The sequence below is a fragment of the Tachyglossus aculeatus genome, chromosome 13, assembly GCF_015852505.1.
Source record: "Tachyglossus aculeatus isolate mTacAcu1 chromosome 13, mTacAcu1.pri, whole genome shotgun sequence".
Lineage (NCBI taxonomy): Eukaryota > Metazoa > Chordata > Mammalia > Monotremata > Tachyglossidae > Tachyglossus > Tachyglossus aculeatus.
In genome coordinates this window covers 3,904,432-3,924,301 of record NC_052078.1, presented here as the reverse complement: position 1 = coordinate 3,924,301, position 19,870 = coordinate 3,904,432, and the positions used below count along the sequence as shown (strand labels likewise).

General features: G+C 58.2%; 1 protein-coding gene across 1 annotated transcript; it reads right to left on the bottom strand.

Moving 5' to 3' along the window:
* Window positions 1–239: 239 nt before the first annotated feature.
* Window positions 240–18,226, bottom strand: LOC119936083 (zinc finger protein 777-like). The gene is made up of 11 exons (XM_038755464.1): window positions 18,195–18,226; window positions 13,097–13,459; window positions 11,932–12,058; window positions 9,437–9,550; window positions 3,320–3,442; window positions 1,847–2,956; window positions 1,691–1,721; window positions 1,218–1,296; window positions 680–792; window positions 513–558; window positions 240–290 (listed from the first exon to the last, which is right to left on the bottom strand). Exons 1-11 carry the CDS (start codon window positions 18,216–18,218, stop codon window positions 240–242), a joined length of 2,181 nt encoding a protein of 726 aa, XP_038611392.1. The 5' UTR covers window positions 18,219–18,226.
* Between the last annotated feature and the right edge of the window lie 1,644 nt (window positions 18,227–19,870).

The window sequence follows — 19,870 nt, the reverse complement described above, 5'->3', positions numbered from 1 at the left end:
GGACCTCAACAGGGGGATCTGACGCCAAGTCTAGACTCTGGGGCTCAGTTCGGCCGGGGACGGTCGAGGAAGGATGTCTGGAAAGGAGGACAAGCCGGATGACTCCGATTCTCCGGAAAGTCAGGGAGCTTAAAGACTAAGGAGGCCTGAAGGTCACCCTGAGAGTCGGGGCAAGTCAGAGGTCCTGGGAGCGTTGGGTGTGTGGGGTTCCAAGATGTTCAATGGGACTTACAGTGCGTTCAGGCGCTTGACTGCAGATCAGAAGGCCTCTGGGTCAAATCCAGGTACTCCTGCCAAGCAAGGCAGCCAAAGTCTCAGCACCCCTCACCACCTCTAGCAAGCAGAATTTGCAGTCCCCAATTTTTTTGCTTCCCTTCATGAGGCAAGCTCTTTCCCAGAGAGCCCGGCTCCGGGAAAGCAAGAAATGAACCGTTCTGGGATGATGCTCAAGGCCCGGGGCCTCCCCTCAACTCCGAAGGGCATCGACCCCGAGAATCCCAGAGGGTTCTCACCCGTGGTCCCGCGAGGCCTCGGGGAAGCCGATGGGGTCGGCTCAGGCTGAGGGAGAAGGCGGAGGGGCGGGGGTGAGTCGGGAAGATGAGGCCGGCCAGGGGAGCAGAGTTACAGTAAAAGCTCCCAGCAGAAGGCACACTTATACATGTCTTTATTAGCCACTTACGGCTCATAGGCAGAAATGACCAGGTGGAGGGCACCCCGGCCCAAGAGAAGATTCTCGTTCAGCCCCAGGGCGAATCCAGGGTTTTTGTACAGGGGTGGGAACGTCCAATCGGGCTTTCGGTGGCGTCACGGGCCACGGTCCCCACCTGGGGCCAACCGTCCAGACACCCACGAGGGGAGGGAGGGAAGAAGCCTGAACCGCTAGTCCTGTCCGACTGTAAAACCCGCGCCGTCGGCTTTTACTAACAATGCTCTAGAGATGAGAGGGGGGAGGAGGAGCTGAGAACAGAGGCCGGCAGGTTGGGATAGAACAGCCTTTTCCCTTCCGGGCCCACACACATTTGCGCAAAGACCTCAGACACTCATCTCCGACGAATCGGACCCGATTTCCACCACAGGGGCGAGAGCTCAAATCTGGCCCCGCTAGTTCTGAACCAGAGAGTCTGGCTCCCAGCCTTCCCTCGGAGGGATTACGGAGCCTCCGGCTCAGACCTCTCCCAGACACCTTCTTGTTTTCTCTTTAGAACCTAAACTCTCACCCAGACCCCCGGCCCGCTCCGGTCACCTTTGGGCACGCTGGCCGCCCCGTTGCGCCGGGGCCAGGAGGCCAGGTGGGGTCTCGGGAGCGGCCGAGATCCCACCACCGGCGGCCGCCCGCCCCGCGTAGACACGGTTGGGGGAGGGCAGGGGAAAGGCAGCCAGGGATGGGGTATGCCCCGGGCAACGCCGACCGGAGCGTGTTGCAGCAGCTACCGGGGTTTCCTTCCCCTCCAGCTCAGAGGTGACCGGCTCAAGGTCACGTAGGTCAAACGGGCAGTCCAGGGACCGGCAGATTTCCCCTCCCCATCACTTCTCAGACCCCCACAGGCTCCCGGCTTTCCCCAGAGGCCTTCCCACTCCCGGGGTGGGGTGGGGTGCCCTGGAATTTTGAGACAGGCAGGTCCACGGAGGGCCTCAAGGCCTGGATCCATCCCCTCCCATCCCCCCGGCCGACCAAGTGAATTCACCCCACCTTTTCTGGGCGCTGGTCAGGCAGGGCGCCCCTGCCCCCCAGACCGGTCCCTCAGAGTCCGCCGTTCTCCATCTTCACGTACGAGACGGGGGAGTGGAAGGGCCCCCCGGGGCCCGCCTGGGAGCCCCCCCTGTTCCAGCCCCTGACGCCCCTTACTCTCCCATGGAGTCCGGAGGCCCTCGGGGGCCCCCGAGGGCTGCTTCCGCCGGCGGCTCCCCGTCGGGCCCTCCGGGGGCCGGAGCCGCTCCGGGCCGCCGGGCCCGTCCCCGGCGGGGCCGGGTGGGGGGTCTCCCGGCGGCGGGCAGCCCCTCTCGCAGTCGGCACAGGGGCGGGGCCGCTCCCCGGCGTGGACCAGCTGGTGCCGGACAAGCCAGGAGCGGCAGACGAAGCTCTTGCCGCACTGGGCGCAGGGGTGCAGCTTCTCCTGCGTGTGGCCGCGTAGATGCCGCAGGAAGCCGGGCTTCTGGGCGAAGCGCTTCCCGCACTCGGCACACTTGTAGGCGCGTTCCCCCGCGTGGGTGTTCTGGTGCACGGTCAGGTTGGCCAGCCGGGTGAAGCGCTTCTCACACTCGGCGCACTGGTAGGGCTTCTCGCCCGTGTGAGTGCGCCGGTGCTCCACCAGGGTGGACAGGCGGCTGAAGCGCCGCTCGCACTCGGCGCACTGATATGGTTTTTCCCCGGTGTGGGTGCGCCGGTGCTCCAGGAGGGTGGACAGGCGGCTGAAGCGCTTCTCGCACTCGGCGCACGGGTAAGGCTTCTCGCCAGTGTGGGTGCGGTAGTGGGTGGTGAGCGTGGACTGGTGGATGAAACTCTTGCCGCACTGGGCGCAGGTGTAGGCCCGCTCGCCCGTGTGCACGCGGGCGTGGCTGGTCAGGTTGGCCTGCTGGGCGAAGCTCTTGGGGCACTGGCTGCAGGCGAAGGGCCGCTCACCACTGTGGACCCGCTGATGCTGGGCGCAGTGCTCTTTGCGGGTGAAGCTCTTGCCGCACTCGCCGCAGGGGTACGGTTTCTGGGCCGCGGGCGGCCCCGGTCGGCGGGGCCCGGTCAGCGGGGCGCCCGAGTCCCCCTCCCAAGGGCCGGCCTTCCTCGCCGCCGCCGCCGCCGCCGCCGCCGGGCGGGCCGGGCTCTCGCAGGCCCCCCGGTCCGCCCCCGTCTCCGCACCCTGGCAGAGGCGCCCCTGGGCCTTGCCCGGAGGCGGCCAGGCCGGGCTCTCCTGCCCCACTTCCGTGCTCTTCTCCTTCTCCTTGCTCATCAGCCAATCATCCGCTAGGATGGAACAGAGAGACGTCACCACGCCAGTCATCCCCCTGCCTCGGGTGGGTCCCCCCCAGGGGCCTGAGCGGGGCACGCCGCCCTCCCCCCTCAGCCCACCTTCCCACTTGTTCTTCCACGCACTGGGTTGGGGGCCGTTTCCAAGAGTAGAGAGAAAGAGGAAGAAAGGAGGAAGTACACACACACACCCCCCACACACGCACAAAAAATCAGGACGTTCCTGTCACCTGGAATGAGGCAGACCGCCCCGCTGGCCCCGGCGCCCAGTTGCCAGTCGTGGCCCCGGATGAGCCCCAAGGCCAGTGCCCATCAGAGCTGGAGGAGCGTGGAAGCCGAGGACCCCGGCCCCCCGCTTACCTGTGCAGAGGTCGGTGGAGATTTCTCTCTTCCCAGGGCTCTGCTGCTGGCCCTTGCCACAAGACTCATCCTCCTGCTTAATCCAGGGCAAGCCAACGGGTGGGGTCGTGGGGGATTCCATTTCTAAGGGAGACAGCACGAGGTGGTCCGCAAGGTCGGAGCCCCGATCCCTCCCAGGAGCCGGCCGGCTCAAATCACCTGCCCGGGAGAAGCCGGGGGAGATAGACAGAACCCCCCACCCTCACGCCAGTTTTTGAGTTGGTTCGGCCACTTTTACCCATGAGGAAAATGAAGTCGTTCTCCATTTACACCCACTCCCACAGCTAAAAAGAAGAACGACAACGATGATAACAATTTACACCAATTCTGGTATTTGTTAAGCGCTATTTGTTAAGCGCTTATTTATGTGGCAGGCACTGTTCTAAGCACCGGGGTAGACACAAGATCGTCAGGCCCCACGTGAGGGGTCACGGTCTAAGTAAGAGGGAGAGCAGATATCGAATGCCTTATTTTGCAACTGAGGGAACTGAGGCACGGAGACATTAAGACTCAGCTTCAATTAGGTGACTCCCAAATCTACCCCTCCAGCCCCGACATCCCTCCATCTTTGTAACTTTGCATTTCCTCCTGCTCTCCTTGGATGTTCTGCCGACCCTTTAACGGGTCTAAAACCAAAGTCCCTCATCTTACCTGCCACAACCCTCACCTTTAAAAGAAGAATGGTATTCAATAAACACTAAGTGCCAGGTCTTGTACTAAAAGCGCTGGAGTAGATTCAAGCCAATCGAGTTGGACACAGTCCGTGTCCCACCTGGGGCTCACAGTCTTAATTCCCATTTTACAGAGGAGGGAATTGAGGCCCAGAGAAGTGAAGTGACTTGCCCAAGGGTGCAGCAGACAAGTGGCAGAGTCAGGATTAGAACCCAGGTCCTTCTGACTTTCAGGCCTATGCTCTTTCCTCTGGGCCACACCGCTTCTCCATCCAACTTTCCCAATGCTGTTGACACCACCATTCTCTGTCTCTCAACAAGCCCACAGTCTTGGTAGTCCCTCGGTTCGCTCTCACCCTTCTGCGTCCCCCCTGCACTTGGATTTTCTCTCTTCATTCACCTCTCCCTCAGCCCCACAACACTTATGTCCTTATCCACCATTTATGGATTTATATTAACGTCTACCTCCCCCTGCTCGTCGCGGGCAGGGAACGGATCTACCAACCCTGTTGTACCGTCCTCCCCCAAATGCTTAGTACAGTGCTCTGCACACAGTAAGCACTCAATAAATACAATCGATCGAGTGGATGACTGATTGATGGACATTATCCATGACCCATCCCTCTCCTTGAATCCGCACGTTCAGTCAACCAATCCCGCCGATTCTATCTTCCTCGGCATCTCCAGAATCCACGGCTTCCTCTCTATCGAGACTGCCGCCACGCTGGTCCAAGCCCTTCACTACGGTATCAGCCTCCTCACCGACGACCCTGTTGTCCTCCAGCTCCGCCTCGCTCCGCTCTAGACTGTAAGCTTGTTGTGGGCAGGGAATGTTCCCGTTTATAGTTCTATTGGACTCTCCCACACGCTTAGTACAGTGCTCTGCACACAGTAAATGTTCAATAAATATGACTGACCGACTTCACTGCCCGTATTATTTTTCTACAGCATCATTCTTGCACATCCCCCCAATCATCAAAATCTCCCAAGCACTTAATCCTATCCCACATCAATTCCTGACTCAGCCTCCTTGCTGACCTCCCTGCCTCCTGTTTCTCCCCATTCCAGTCCATGCTTCCCTCTGCTGCCCGGATCACGTTCATACTATGTTTCCCTGCACCTCACAAACCTCCAAGTGGTTAGCCAGCCACCTATGCATCAAACGAAAACTCCTCACCATCAGCTTTAAATCAATCAATCAATCAATCAATCCCCTTGCCCCCTCTTACCTCGCCTTGCTACTCTCCTTTAACCCAGCTCGCACACTTCGCTCCATTAATGACAACCTCTACTCACTGTACTTCGATCTCGTCTATCTCGCCGCCGACTTCTCACCCACATCCTGTGAGCCCTCTCTAGACTGTGAGCCCGCTGTTGGGTAGGGACCGTCCCTATATGTTGCCAACTTGTACTTCCCAAGCGCTTAGTACAGTGCTCTCCACACAGTAAGCGCTCAATAAATATGACTGGCTGACTGAATGAATCCTCTCTCAGGCCTGGCACACTGTGGGCAGGGAATGTCTGTAATATTGTGTTTGTACTCTCCCAAGCGCTTAGTACACTGCCCTGTACACGGTAAGAGCTCAATAAATATCAATGATTGATTGGAACGCCCTCCCTCTTGATATCCAGATGATCCCACTCCGCCACCTTCAAAACTTTATTTATGACCCATCTCCTGCAAGAGGCCTTCCCCGACTAAGCCCACCTTTCCTCTTCTCCCGCTCCCTTCTGGGTCGCCCTTGCACTTGGATTTGCGTCCTTTATTCGCCAGTCCCTCGGCACTTACGTCCGTATCTGTAATTTACTCATTTGTATAAATGTCTGCCCTTCCCGTCTAGACGGTGAGCTCACTGTAGACAGGGAACCAATCGACTCTGTTATACTTTCCTAACCCAAGCACTTAGTACAGTGCTCTGCACGTAGTAACCGCTCAGTAAATACGACTGACTGATTGACTGACCTCTGATGGCTGCCCATCCACCACTGTATTAAGCAGAAACTCATCTGTTTTCAGACCATCAGCTTTACTCCCTTCTGTGTCACCTCATTTGTTTCTCACGATAACCCAGCCTGTGTAACTGGCTCCTCTAAATACCAACCTACTCGCTCTAGCCGGCCCTCCTCTCTCACCGACGACCCCCTTGCTTACGTCCTCCCTCCTCCCTGGAACTCCCTCCTTCGCATCCAGTAAGGTCACCGCTCTCCCCATTTTCAAAGCCCTCCGAAAATCTTATCTCCTCCTGGAAGCCTTCCCTGACTAATCTCTCATCTCCCTCATCCTATTTCCCCTCCCTATTCCAACACCTGTGAATTTAAGTACCCACTAAAGACTTGGGTATTCACCCCCATTTTCCTCCCCCGCAGCACTTTACACTCTGTAGGTACCTCTACCTGTGATTTATTTTAATATCTGCTCTCCCTCCTAGACAGTAAACTCCTTGAGGGCAGAAATTGTTTCTATTAACACTATTGTACTCTCCCAGTTGCTTAACAGAGGGCCCCGCTCACTGGAAGCTCTCAATAAGCATGACTGATTGACTGATTTTTGGAATCATATTTGTTAAGCGCTTACTATGTGTCAAACGCTGTTCTAAGGGCTGGGGTAGGTACAAGTGAATTAGGTCAGACACAGTCCCTGCTCTACTTGGGGCTCACAGTCTAAGCAGGAGAGGGAACAGGTATTTCATCCCCATTTAACGATTACCACTAGGGCTCTGACAACTAGACCCCGCTCCTGGGTGAAGGGAACCCCATCCCCAGCTGTCAGGGGAAAATCAATCCTGCCTTGAGGACCTAGAGATTGGGGCCCGCTGGGGAGAGCCCTCGATGACAGATTAGGCCTGAAGGACTGCAGGCTTCCTGGAGGAAATGGCGAAGGGGTGAAGAGAAGAGCGGGGCTCCAGATCAGTTCTTGGAACCCTCCCTCCAATGCCCTCCTCTCCAGTGCCCGGAGGGTGGGGGAGGGACGAGGGATTTGTGGTGGGTCTCGCCCCCCTGCATCTGTTTGGTGGTTCCTGCTGTGTGAAAGATTAAGAGCCCTGGAGACCACAAAACGGCAAGCCTCTCTGCAGAAGTCAGCAGAAGTGGGGCGGGGGGTGGCAGGGACAGAGCGCTCCCACATCGCCCCAACACATCGCCACCGACAGCAGCGGTTGGGCACAGCGGCCCACAAAGGTGGGGTCCCACACCCGGCCAGGGCAGGGCATAGACTGACCACCACCACTGGCCCCCAGCTGCTGCTGGTCCTTCTCCTCCTCTCTCTGGCCCAGGATGACGCCGGGCAGCAGGAGGGCAGCGACACAGCGCGGCAATGCCAGCCGTCCTGGCACCGAGCGCCAGGGGAGGCATCCGCCTCCAGGACCAGCCCTGAGGCGGGCTTGGCTTCAGTGGCCCAGGGTGGCTGGTGCCAAACTAATGCTCGAGGGAAAAGAATCCGGACCCCCCAGGATCCTCGCTGCCACCCGGCCATACCTCGCCCTACCGCAGAGCGGATGGCAGAGTGGGAGTCTGGGAGGATGGCAGGGCACTATGACAAATTCCTATAGGGGTTCTTATGCCAGAACTGCAGGGAAGGGATTTCTTCTCCTCTAATAATCATAAAAAGACACTGTGGGTATCTGTTAAGCAGTTATAGACCAAGCATTGCGCTAAACAATGGGGCAGATTCAAGACGATCAAGTAGGACACAGTCCCTGCTCCACATGGGGCTCCCAGTCTGAAGGGGAGGGAGAGCGGTAATGAGTCCCCATTTTACAGATGAAGAAACCGAGGCCCAGAAAAGGTGAGTCCTCGCCTCGACACTGACCACGTTAGAGCAGTGGGAGGGGAAACCGGTGGGGGAATGGGTAAGGGGCGGGGGATCCAGAGAGGACATGCAAAGGGTTTCGGGGCACGGAACCAGGTCCCGGGAGGAAAGCTGCTGCAGGGGAAACGTAAAATGGCTGTTTCGAGGAAAACTCCACTACCTCCCGAGCGACCAAGGCCTGGAGGATGACTGATTTGGTCTCCGTGGGCCGGCCAGAAGCCCGGAGCCTAAGGGGGTAGGGGTTGGCTCTGGGCGGAGAAGACGGAGCCGCAGGGACTCAACCATCACCTACAAGGTGAGAGTGCCTTGCTGGTTGTCCTCCAAGTACCCAACACCCCAGGGGGAAGGAGGGGGCGTCGCCCCCACTCTCCCCCACCCCCTCAGCACCCCCGGCCCCACAAGCTGGCTCTAAGTCGAACCGCTCAATTCCAGGTTCCCAGTACCACAGGCTCCCATAATCCCTCTCTCCCAACGGTGCCACTCTACCTGCCCTGGGCACCCTTTTCCCCGATCAAGCCAAGCCAGTGCCCGGAGACTGTTCCTTCATCCTCAAGTGGCCTTCTCCAGAAAAGGTTCTGCCAGCCCACTGGCCCAAGTTCTGGGGGCCCCGGCCTTGGGTTCCCTCCCCCTCTAGACTGTAAGCTCGCTGTGGGCAGGGAACGTGCCTACCAGCTCTGTGGTACCGTCTTCTCGCAAGCACTTAGTACAGTGTTCTGGACGTGGGAAGCGCTCAATAAATATGATTGACTGATTGAGACAGAAGGGGCTTGGGCCCTTTGAAGGGCCTACCTGGGCAAGTCACTTCACTTCTCTGGGCCTCAGTTACCTCATCTGTAAAATGGGGATTAAGACTGTGAGCCCCCTTTGGGACAACCTGATCACCTTGTAACCTCCCAGCGCTTAGAACAGTGCTTTGCACATAGTAAGCGCTTAATAAATGCCATTATTATTATTATTATTATCCCTACCTTCCTGCTTGGACTTCAGAGCCCCGACTCCATCTTGACAGAGATGAAGACTCCTGTGGGAGGTGTTAGCCAGGAGACAGAGGGGTGAAGCAGGAAAGAACCCCCTCCTCAACCCCACGGCATATATTTACGTGCCTAGAAATTATATATTATAAATTACTTATTCGTATTATTACCTGTCTCCCCCTCTAGGATGTGAGCTTATTATGGGCAGGGAATGTGTCTGCTAATTCTGTTGTACTGGACTCTCTCCGGCGCTTAGTACAGTGCTCTCCATTGTAAGCCCTCAATAAATACGACTGGTCGATTGGGATGGCCAGGCGGCAACGAGGAAGGGCCAGAGGAGGCGAGAGGGGCAAGAGGACCTTTATTTATGATATTTGTTAAACGCTTACTGTGTGCCAGGCACTGTACTAAGTGCTGGGGTAGATCCAAGCTAATCAGGTTGGACATAGTCCCTGTTCCACATGGGGCTCACAGTCTTAATCTCCATTTTACAGATGAGGTCACTGAGGCACAGAGAAGTGAAGTGCCACGCCTCGGGTCACAGAGCAGACACCACCTTGGGTTTCTGCCGTGGTAGCAGAGGTGGCAGCCTCGCCGGGGTTGGGGTCGGGGGGTGGGTACTCACCAGCGGCAGGGTGCGGAGGAATCCCCGCTTCCACTGCACCGGACTGATCCCGACCACACGGCTCCTCCCCTCGCTCCATCTGGGTCAGGAGATCCGGTTTGGAGATGGCGTAGTCTTGGCAAGGCAGGAACAGTGGAGAGGGGAGAGTCAGCGCTTCGGCCCGGAGGGCACTCGGGACTTTTAAGCCCACCCACCCCATCCTTTTGCAAAACCTCAGAGGATGGGAAAAGCTCAAGACCACTGGCCCAGGTCTAATGGTGGGAGGTGGGTCCCTCTCTTCCCCATCTAGCAGAACCAGCCTACGACCTCTACACCCTGAGGTTCCCCCCAACCCGGCAGAACCTGCCTTCAACGTCGGCCCCCGTGGTCCCCCCACAATCTAGCAGAACCTGAACTCAACCCCCTCCCCACCTCTGCCCCGGCCCGTGCCCTGGTGGGAACCAAAGATGATCAAGTTGCTCCCTTTCTCCTCCCTGCACGCGAGGCTCTGGCCCAGATACGTTCAGGGACCGGGGAGCCACCAGAAGCAGGCGGAAGGAATGGGGGATTCCTCCACTCGGGCCTCAAGTTTCCCCACGGGAAGGACCATCAGGTCCCTCTCCATCAAAAGAGGTCAGATGTTCAGGCTGGAGCAAGACCACCACCTCAAGCAACAGAAGAGCCCATCCTACGAGGACGGAGAAACGGAGAAGACAGCTGGGCGGTGAGGTGAGGGAGCCCAGGACGGGCAGTGAAGGGGGGTGATCTGGGGTCCCCACCCCCTGGGAAGACAGACCCCTAGGGACTGCAGCTGCCGCAGGGGAGCAGAAAGTTGGAGGCAGAAGGCAGGGTTACTAATATCTTTTATTTAGATTAACGTCTGTCTCCCAAACTGTCAACTCATTGTGGGCAGGGAATGCGTCTGTTATACTGTCATACCGTACTCTCCCAAGCGCTTAGTCCAGTGCTCTGCACACAGTAAGTGCTCAGTAATACCACTGATTGTTTTATTGATAGGGTCCCTTCATGTAGTGCTGCTAAAAAACCACTCGAGGATAACAATAATAATGGTATTTGTCAAGCACTTACTATGTGCCAGGCCCTGTTCTAAGTTCTAACAACCCCCGTCTCACGTGGTGCTCACAGCCTTTATCCCCATTTTACAGATGAGGTAGCTGAGGCCCACAGAAGTGAAGTGACTTGCCCAAGGTCACCCAACATACAAGGATAGCCAAGCGGCTCCACATAATTTTTTACTTATCTCTGTATTTCTATTAATGTCTGTTTCTCTCTCTAGACTGTGAGCTTGTTGTGGGCAGGATTGTGTCTGTCTGTTGTTATACTGTACTCTCCTGAGTGCTTAGTACAAGTAAGTGCTCAATAAATACAACTGAATGAATGAATGAAGCCTGCAAGCCCTAAAAGCACTGAGACCATAAGCATCTTTGCAGGCAGGGATCGGATCTTTTTGTTTGATTATCCTCTACCAAGCGTCCAGCACAGTGCTTTGCACACAGTAGGCGCTGAATACATACTATTCATCATCGATGGCATTTACTGAACACTTACTGTGCGCAGAGCACTGTACTGAGCATTTGGGAGAGGACAATACAACAGAGTTGGTAAGCACATTCGCTGCCCACGAAGAGTTTCCGGACCACTACATTGTACAATCCTTGAAGGCTGAGATCATGTCTTCCTACCATATTATACTAGTTTTGCGGGGTTTTTATGGTATTTGTTAAGCGCTTACTAGGTGTCAAACACTGCTCTAAGCGCTGGGGTAGGTACAAGTGAATCAGGCTGGACACAGTCCCTTTCCTGCATAGGGCTCACAGATGAAATAGGGGGAGAACAGGGATTTGCTCCCCACTACAGTTGAAGGAACTGAGGCCCAGGGAAGTGAAGTGACTTGCCCAGTGTCACACCGCAAGCAACGGGCAGAGCAGGGATCAGAACCCAGGTCCTTCTGACTCCCGGGCCTGTGCTCTTTCTACTACTACTAATAATAATGATGGCATTTATTAAGCGCTTACCACGTGCAAAGCACTGTTCTAAGCGCTGGGGAGTTACAAGGTGATCAGGTTGTCCCACTGGGGGGCTCACAGTCTTAATCCCCATTTTACAGATGAGGTCACTGAGGCACAGAGAAGTTAAGTGACTTGCCCAAAGTCACACAGCTGACAATTGGCAGAGCTGGAATTAGAACCCATGACCTCTGACTCCCAAGCCCGGTCTCTTTCCACTGAGCCATGCTGCTTCTCTTCCAAACGCTTAATACAGCGCTTGGCACACAATAAGCGCTCGATGCCTACTCTCGACTGGTGGGACCAACATAGCCTAACCAGTCTGGACTGGACACAAGGTATTCCCCTAAACTGTAAGGTCCTTAAGGGGAGAGATCAGACCTTCCAGCTACATCACAGTGTACTTTGCCAAGCGCTAAGCACAGTGCTCTGCACACGGCCAGCGCGCGACGAACATCCCCGCTGATCCGATTGACCGAAGCCCCTTACCCAGCGAGACCAGCGTCTCGTAGTTGCCCTTCATGACGTTCTTGTAGAGCTCCTTCTGCCCCTGGTCCAGGTTCCCCCACTCCTGCTCCGAGAAGTAGACGGCCACGTCGTCGATGATCACCGGCACCTGCGGCCCACAAAACCGTCACACCCCGGGCCCGAGCCGACGGTGACGGTATTTGTTAAGTGCTCACTTACAAGCTAACCAGGTTGGACACAGAGTCCGTCCCACATCCTTACAGAAGAAGGATCTGAGGCCCAGTGAAGCGACTTGCCCAAGGTCACACGGCAGACGTGTGGCGGAGCTGGGATTATTCAATCATTCACCTGTATTTATTGAGCACTTATCGTGTGCAGAGCACTGTACTAAGCACTGGGAAAGTGCAATACAGCACTAGAAACAATCCCTGCCCACAATGGGTTTAGTCTAGAGAATCCTCTGACTCCCAAGCTCATGCGCTATCCACATCCAATAGGCACTCAGCAAATACCACTGATAGACAGGGAACATGCCTACACCTCTGGTGCACTGGACTCTCTCAAGTGCTTAGTACAGTGCCCCTCGCACAGAAAACGCTCAATAAATACCGCTGCTTGACCGATCAGTACTATTATCAACGCTGTCGGGGACAAAGGTAGCTGTTCAGCGCTTCCTGGTGTAGAAGGTCATGGGTTCTAATCCCAGCTCTGCCACTTGTCTGCTGTGCCACCTTGGGCAAGTCACTTCCCTTCTCCGTGCCTCAGTTACCTCATCTGCAAAATGGGGATTGAGACCGGGAGCCCCGCGTGGGACAGGGACTGTGTCCAACCCGGTTTGCTTGTATCCATCCCAGCGTTTAATACCGCGCCTGGCACACAAGCAGCGCCTAACAAGTACCACACTGACAACGATCATTATTATGATGTGCCTGGCACTGTACTGAACGCAGGGGTAGACAGAGGATCATCAGGTTGGACACAGTCCCTGTCCCACATGGGGCTCACAGTCCTTTATCAGTATCCCGGTCAAGCAGGGGACCTCTTCCCGCTGAGAGATGACCCTCACAGACCGGGTACCTGGTGGCCGCCCCGTGCCTTGGGGGTCCTCTCCCCCTCGTCTCCCAACTGAGGATGGCCCCCTCCCCCAGCCCGTCCGTCCCCCGGCGTCCGCCCCGGCCCCGCTCACCTTGGGGACCTCGCCGTTGGTGGCCGGGGGGAGGCGGAGGATCCAGAAGTTCCTGTTCCTGAGCAGGTTCTCCATGTTCTCCAGCCTCCTCTGCAGGAGCCCGTACTCCTGCAGCAGCGTCTCCAGCACGGCCCACTTGCCCTCCAGCCGGCTCCCGAACTCGGCCGCCGTCCGCTCGCAGTCGGCCAGCTTCTTCTCGGCCGAGCCCGCCCGGCCCTCCAGGCTCAGCAGCCGGGCCGCCTGGGCCTCCACTTTGCGCTCCACGGCCTGCACGGCGGCCACCACGGCCAGCAGGGAGATCTCGGCCGCCGGGAGCTGGGCCACGGAGGACACCACGGGGGCCGCCGAGCCCCACTCTGGACACTGCACACAGGGAGAGATGCTAGATGGGAGGGGCGGCGGGGGACGCTGGATTATATGTGGCCATCTTGTACTTCCCAAGCGCTTAGTACAGTGCTCTGCACACAGTAAGCGCTCAATAAATATGATTGATTGACTGATTATGATCCCCCCTCCATCCGGCTCTACAACCTCTGTCTCTGGCATAAATCGGGCCAATGCTCCACCCCTCCAACCCCGCAACCCAGCCGTCTCTCACACTTCTGCAATTATTTACCCCAGCCCTCGGTACCCATGTACCTCCCATTCAATCATTCATTCAATAGTATTTATTGAGCGCTTACTGTGTGCAGAGCACCGTACTAAGCGCTTGGGAAGTACAAGTCGGAAACATATAGAGACGGTCCCTACCCGGCAACGGGCTCACAGTTTAGAAGGGGGAGACAGCCGACAAAACAAAACATGTGGACGGGTGTCAAGACGTCAGAACAAACAGAATTAAAGCTAGATGCACATCGTTAAGAAAATAAGAATGGTAAATATGTACAAGTAAAATAAATAGAGTGATAAATCTGTACAAACATATATACAGGTGCTGTGGGGAGGGGAAGGAGGTAGGGCGGGGGGGATGGGGAGGAGGTGAGGAACAAGGGGGCTCAGTCTGGGAAGGCCTCTTGGAGGTGGTGAGCTCTCAGTCGGGCTTTGAAGGGAGGAAGAGAGCTAGCTTGGCGGATGTGTGGAGGGAGGGCATTCCGGGCCAGGGGGAGGACGTGGGCTGGGGGGTCGACGGCGGGACAAGCGATAATAAGGTCAATCGTATTTGAGCGCTTACTGTGTGCAGAACACTGTACTAAGCGCTTGAGAGAGGACAACAGTACAGTAAACAGACGCATTCCATGCCCAAGGCGAGCCCAACTGGACTTTTTTATAATTTATTCCAATCGCTCGCAAACGTTTTTCATTCCTTCTGCCCCAGCAGACGTTGGCTCCTTTGGAAAAAAATCTGCCAAGTTTTCTGCTAAGCGCTGGGGTAGATACAAATTCCTTGGGTCATACTCAGTCCCTGCCCGGCATGGGGCTCACGGGCTAAATAGGGAGGAGGACAGGTATTTAATCCCCACCTTACAGTTGAAAAAGCTGAGGCACAAAGCAATTAAGTGACTTGCCCAAGGTCACGGAGCAAAACAATTAGCAGTGCAGGAATTAGAACCCAGGTCCTCTGACTCCTAGGCTCGGGCTCTTTCCAGTAGGGCCATGATTCTTCTCATGTGGGCAGGTAATATATTGCTTTAGCCTTTTTTTTTTTCCTTAATGGCATTTGTTAAGCGCTTACTATGAGCCAGGCACTATACTAAGCGCTGGGGTAGATACAAGCTAATCAAATTGGATACAGTCCCTGTCCCGCACAGGGCTCACAATCTTAAGCCCCGTTTTTCAGCTGAGGTAACTGAGGCCAAGACAAGTGCCTGCCCAAAGTCACCCAGCAGACAAGTGGTGGAGCCGACATTAGAACCCAGGTCCTTCTGACTCCCAAGCCCGGGCTCTACCCACTAGGCCACGCTGCTTATAATAACAGTGGCATTTATTAAGTGCTTACTATGTGCCAAGCACTGTTCTAAGCGCTGGGGAGGTTACAAGGTGATCAGGTTGTCCCCTGGGGGGCTCTGTCTCTTAATCCCCATTTGACAGATGAGGTGACTGAGGCCCAGAGAAGTGAAGTGACTCGCCCAATTTGCTTCCATTTGTATGCTGTACTTCTCAAGCATCTAGTACAGTGCACAGCACCCAGAGAGCACTCAATAAACGCCACTACTGCCGCTGCTACTACCACTGCCCCTCGGGATGTCCAAGAGGGGTCCGAGACCCTGCCGTGTCGGGGTCCTTGGGGACCTGTGGGGTGGCCCGCACCCCATTAATCGCAGCTGAAATCACCCACAAGCTCTCTCTTGGAGGGTAACCGTTTCCCCAGATCAAGGCCCTCCACTCTGGCCACTTCCCGAGTCCCAAGGGCCTCGAGAGCCTCTGAGCTTCCAGGGGTTGGAAATCCTAGAAAATCCTTAAAAAAGGGGGGGTAGGGGGTTGAGGGAGAGAGTCAGTGGGAGATAAAATGAGATTCGTGAAAGGGCCGGTAGAATACAGAGATGGACAGAGGTTGGAATTGGAGAGGCAGATTTGGGGGGTCACCTGAATAACCTTAAAAAAAAAAAGGGGTGGGGTGTTGAGGGAGAGAGTCAGTGGGAGACAAGATGAGATTTGTGAAAGGGTCAGTAGAATACAGAGATGGACAGAGGTTGGAATTGGAGAGGCAGATTTGGGGGTCACCTGAATAACCTTAAAAAAAGGGGGGTGGGGGGTTGAGGGAGAGAGTCAGTGGGAGGTAAGATGAGATTCGTGAAAGGGTCGGTAGAATACAGAGATGGACAGAGGTTGGAATTGGAGAGGCAGATTTGGGGGTCACCTGAATAACCTTAAAAAAAGGGGGTGGGGGGTTGAGGGAGAGAGTCAGTGGGAGGTAAGATGAGATTCGTGAAAGGGTCGGCAGAATACAGAGATGGACAGAGGTTGGAATTGGTGAGGCAGATTTGGGGGTCACCTGAATAACCTTAAAAAAAAGCGGTGGGGGGTTGAGGGAGAGAGTCAGTGGGAGGTAAGATGAGATTCGTGAAAGGGTCGGCAGAATACAGAGATGGACAGAGGTTGGAATTGGAGAGGCAGATTTGGGGGGGTCACCTGAATAACCGAAGCTGTTCCTTAAATGATAGCATTTATTAAGCACTTACTATGTGCAAAGCACTGCTCTAAGCGCTGGGGAGGTTACAAGGTGATCAGGTTGTCCCTCGGGGGGCCCAAAGTCTTAATCCCCATTTTCCAGATGAGGGAACTGAGGCACAGAGCAGTGAAGTGACTTGCCCAAAGTCACACAGCTGACAGTTGGCGGAGCCGGGAGTTGAACCCCTGACCTCTGACTCCAAAGCCCGGGCTCTTTCCAGGGGGCCACGCTGCTTCCCTCTGTGCCTCAGTTCCCTCAGCTGCAAAATGGGGGATTCAGTTCAGTCAGTCAACCAGAGATATTTACTGAACAGTTACTATGTAAAGGACGCTGTATTAGGTCCTCAGGAGAGTACAGTGTAACAGAATTGGCGAACGAGTACCCTGCCCATAATGAGCTTACAGTCTGATGATCTTGGCCCTACACCAACGCTTTGAACAAGGTTGACACGACCTTTCGGAGGTTTCGGCTGCTGCATGCCGAGGGTTTTTCGGTTGCAGATGCTGCATGGACAGAGTTCTCCGGCTCCTGGGGCCGCTGCGGTTGCAGCTGCCGCCAGCGCAGAGCTCTCGGGCCCCCGGACCTATTGCTGCATGCACAAAACTCTCCGGCCCCTGGATGCTGGATGCACACAGCTGGATCATCATCATCAATCGTATTTATTGAGCGCTTACTGTGTGCACAGCACTGTACTAAGCGCTTGGGAAGTACAAGTTGGCAACATCTAGAGACAGTCCCTACCCAACAGTGGGCTCACAGTCTAAGAGGGGGAGACGGAGAACAAAAACCAAACATACTAACAAAATAAAATAAATAGAATAGATATGGACAAGTAAAATAAATAAAGTAATAACTCTGTACAAACATATATCCATATATCCAGGTGCTGTGGGGAAGGGAAGGAGGTAAGATGGGGGGATGGAGAGGAGGACGAGAGGAAGGAAGGGGAGTTCTGCGGGAGGGGGCTGTGCAGGGACAGGGGTGAGCCCACTGTTGGGTAGGGACTGTCTCCACACGTTGCCAACTTGTACCCCCCAAGCGCCTAGCACAGTGCTCTGCACACAGTAAGCGCTCAATAAATACGATTGATCGATTGATTGAGAAAGGGCTTTTTTTGGCGGGGGGGGGAGCAGCCCCACTCACGAGGGGCAGACCCAAGAATGTCTCCAGCCTGGGGCCGGGTCGGGGGAGGGAGTGGGGGGGGTGTCACCCGTCCCCGGCGGGCTTCCAGGTGGAGGCAGGTGGACTCACCCGGCTCCCCCCGGGGGTCCCCACCGGCCTACCCCGGGCTGGGTGGGCTGGGTGGCCTGGGGGTCCGCTCACTAGATGCACACAGCTCTGCGTCCCCTGGAGCTGCTGCGCTTGCAGCTGCTGCTGCTGCATGCTCAGGGCTCTCCGGCTCCTGGAGCCGCTGCATGCAGACAGCTCTCCAGACCCTGGAGCTGCTGCGGTTGCAGCTGCTGCATGCTGAGAGATCTCCGGCTCCTGGAGCTGCCGCATGCAGACAGCTCTCCAGCCCCTGGAGCTGCTGCGGTTGCGGCTGCTGCATGCTCAGGGCTCTCCGGCTCCTGGAGCTGCTGCATGCAGACAGCTCTCCGGCCCCTGAGGCTGCTGCTGTTGCAGCTGCTGCATGCTGAGAGGTCTCCGGCTCCCGGAGCCGCCGCAAGCAGACAGCTCTCCAGTCCCTGGAGCTGCTGCTGTTGCAGCTGCTGCTTGCTGAGAGGTCTCCGGCTCCTGGAGCCGCTGCATGCAGACAGCTCTCCAGCCCCTGGAGCTGCTGCGGTTGCAGCTGCTGCATGCTCAGGGCTCTCCGGCTCCCGGAGCCGCCGCATGCAGACAGCTCTCCGGCCCCTGAGGCTGCTGCGGTTGCAGCCGGTGCCTGCAGAGAGGTCCGCGGCCCCTGCAGCTGCAGCGCTTGCAGCGGGTGCCTGCAGCAGGGGGGTCCCTGAGGCCGGGAGCCTTGCCCCTTCCCCCGCCAACCGGACTCACCTCCGCCGGAGCCGCCTCGGCCATGGCGCTTTGTTCCCACGGGCGGGCGGACGGACTGACGGACGGGGGGTCCCGAGCTCGGCCTTCAGCCCCCCGCAAGCTGGGGCTCCGGGGTGGGGGGGCTCCGCTCGTCCCCCGGCCCGGGGCTGCGGGCAAAGCCTCGGCCCTTCGGTCCCCGGTCCCCCGGCCCCCCGCTGCAGCCCCGCAACCGCGGGCCGGACCCACCCACCTCCCGCCCCGGCCCCCGCAACGCAAGCCCTAGCGGCCCCCGCGCGCAACGCCCGCCGCATGCCCCAGCTCCGCGCCGACACCTAGCGGCCACCGCGCGCAACGTCCGCACGCCCGAGCCCCGCACGCCACCTAGCGGCCCCGGTGCGCAACGCCCGCCGCATGCCCCAGCTCCGCGCCGACACCCAGCGGCCACCGCGCGCAACGTCCGCACGCCCGAGCCCCGCACGCCACCTAGCGGCCCCCGCGCGCAACGCCCGCACGCCCGAGCCCCGCACGCCACCTAGCGGCCCCGGTGCGCAACGCCCGCCGCATGCCCCAGCTCCGCGCCGACACCCAGCGGCCACCGCGCGCAACGTCCGCACGCCCGAGCCCCGCACGCCACCTAGCGGCCACCGCGCGCAACGCCCGCATGCCCCAGCCCCGCGCCGACACCTAGCGGCCACCGCGCGCAACGCCCGCCGCATGCTCGAGCTCCGCGCCGACACCTAGCGGCCACCGCGCGCAACGCCCGCCGCATGCTCGAGCTCCGCGCCGACACCTAGCGGCCCCCGCGCGCAACGCCCGCCGCATGCCCCAGCCTCGCGCCGACACCTAGCGGCCACCGCGCGCAACGCCCGCACGCGCAAGCCCCGCACGCCACCTAGTGGCCCCCGCGCGCGACGCCCGAATGCCCCAGCCCCGCGCCGACACCTAGCGGCCACCGCGCGCAACGCCCGCCGCATGCTCGAGCTCCGCGCCGACACCTAGAGGTCCCCGCGCGCAACGCCCGCATGCCCCAGCTCCGCGCCGACACCTAGCGGCCACCAAGCGCAACGCCCGCATGCCCTAGCTCCGCGCCGGCACCTAGCGGCCCCCGCACGCAGTGCCCGATGGCCGAGCCCCGCGTCGCCACCTAGCGGCCACGGCGCGCAACGCCCGCACGCCCGAGTACCGCACGCCACCTAGCGGCCCCCGCGCGCAACGCCCGCATGCCCCAGCTCCGCGCCGACACCTGGCGGCCCCCGCGCGCAATGTCCGCATGCCCCAGCCCCGCGCCGACACCTAGCGGCCACCACACGCAACGCCCACATGCCCGAGCCGCCACCTAGCGACTACCGCGCGCAACGCCTGGATGGCCGAGCTCCGCACCGCCACCTAGCGACCACCGCACACAGTGCCCGATGGCCGAGTTCCGCGCCGCCACCTAGCGGCCACCGCGCGCAATGCCCGAGCCCCGCGCCGCCACCTAGCGGCCACCGCACACAACGCCCGGGAGCTCGAGCCCCGCGCCGTCACCTAGCGGCCACAGCACACAATGCCCGGATGGTCGAGCCCCGCGCCGCCACCTAGCGGCCGCCGCTCGCATCGCCCGCATGGCCGAGCCCCGCACCGCCACCTGGCGGCCGCCGCACATAGTGCCCGGCTGGCCGCGCCTCACACCGCCACCTAGCGGCTGCCGTGCACAA

Bases quoted from the DNA above. Each gene is read 5' to 3' on its own strand.
- LOC119936083 (XM_038755464.1), bottom strand. From the start codon at position 18,218: ATGGCCGAGGCGGCTCCGGCGGAG. The intron at 12,059-13,096 runs GTGAGCGGGGCC...TGTGGGCCGCAG, and splicing joins CCAACGGCGAGGTCCCCAAG to GTGCCGGTGATCATCGACGA. The intron at 793-1,217 runs GTGAGAGTTTAG...CGCCACCGAAAG, and splicing joins GGAGCGGGCCGGGGGTCTGG to CCCGATTGGACGTTCCCACC.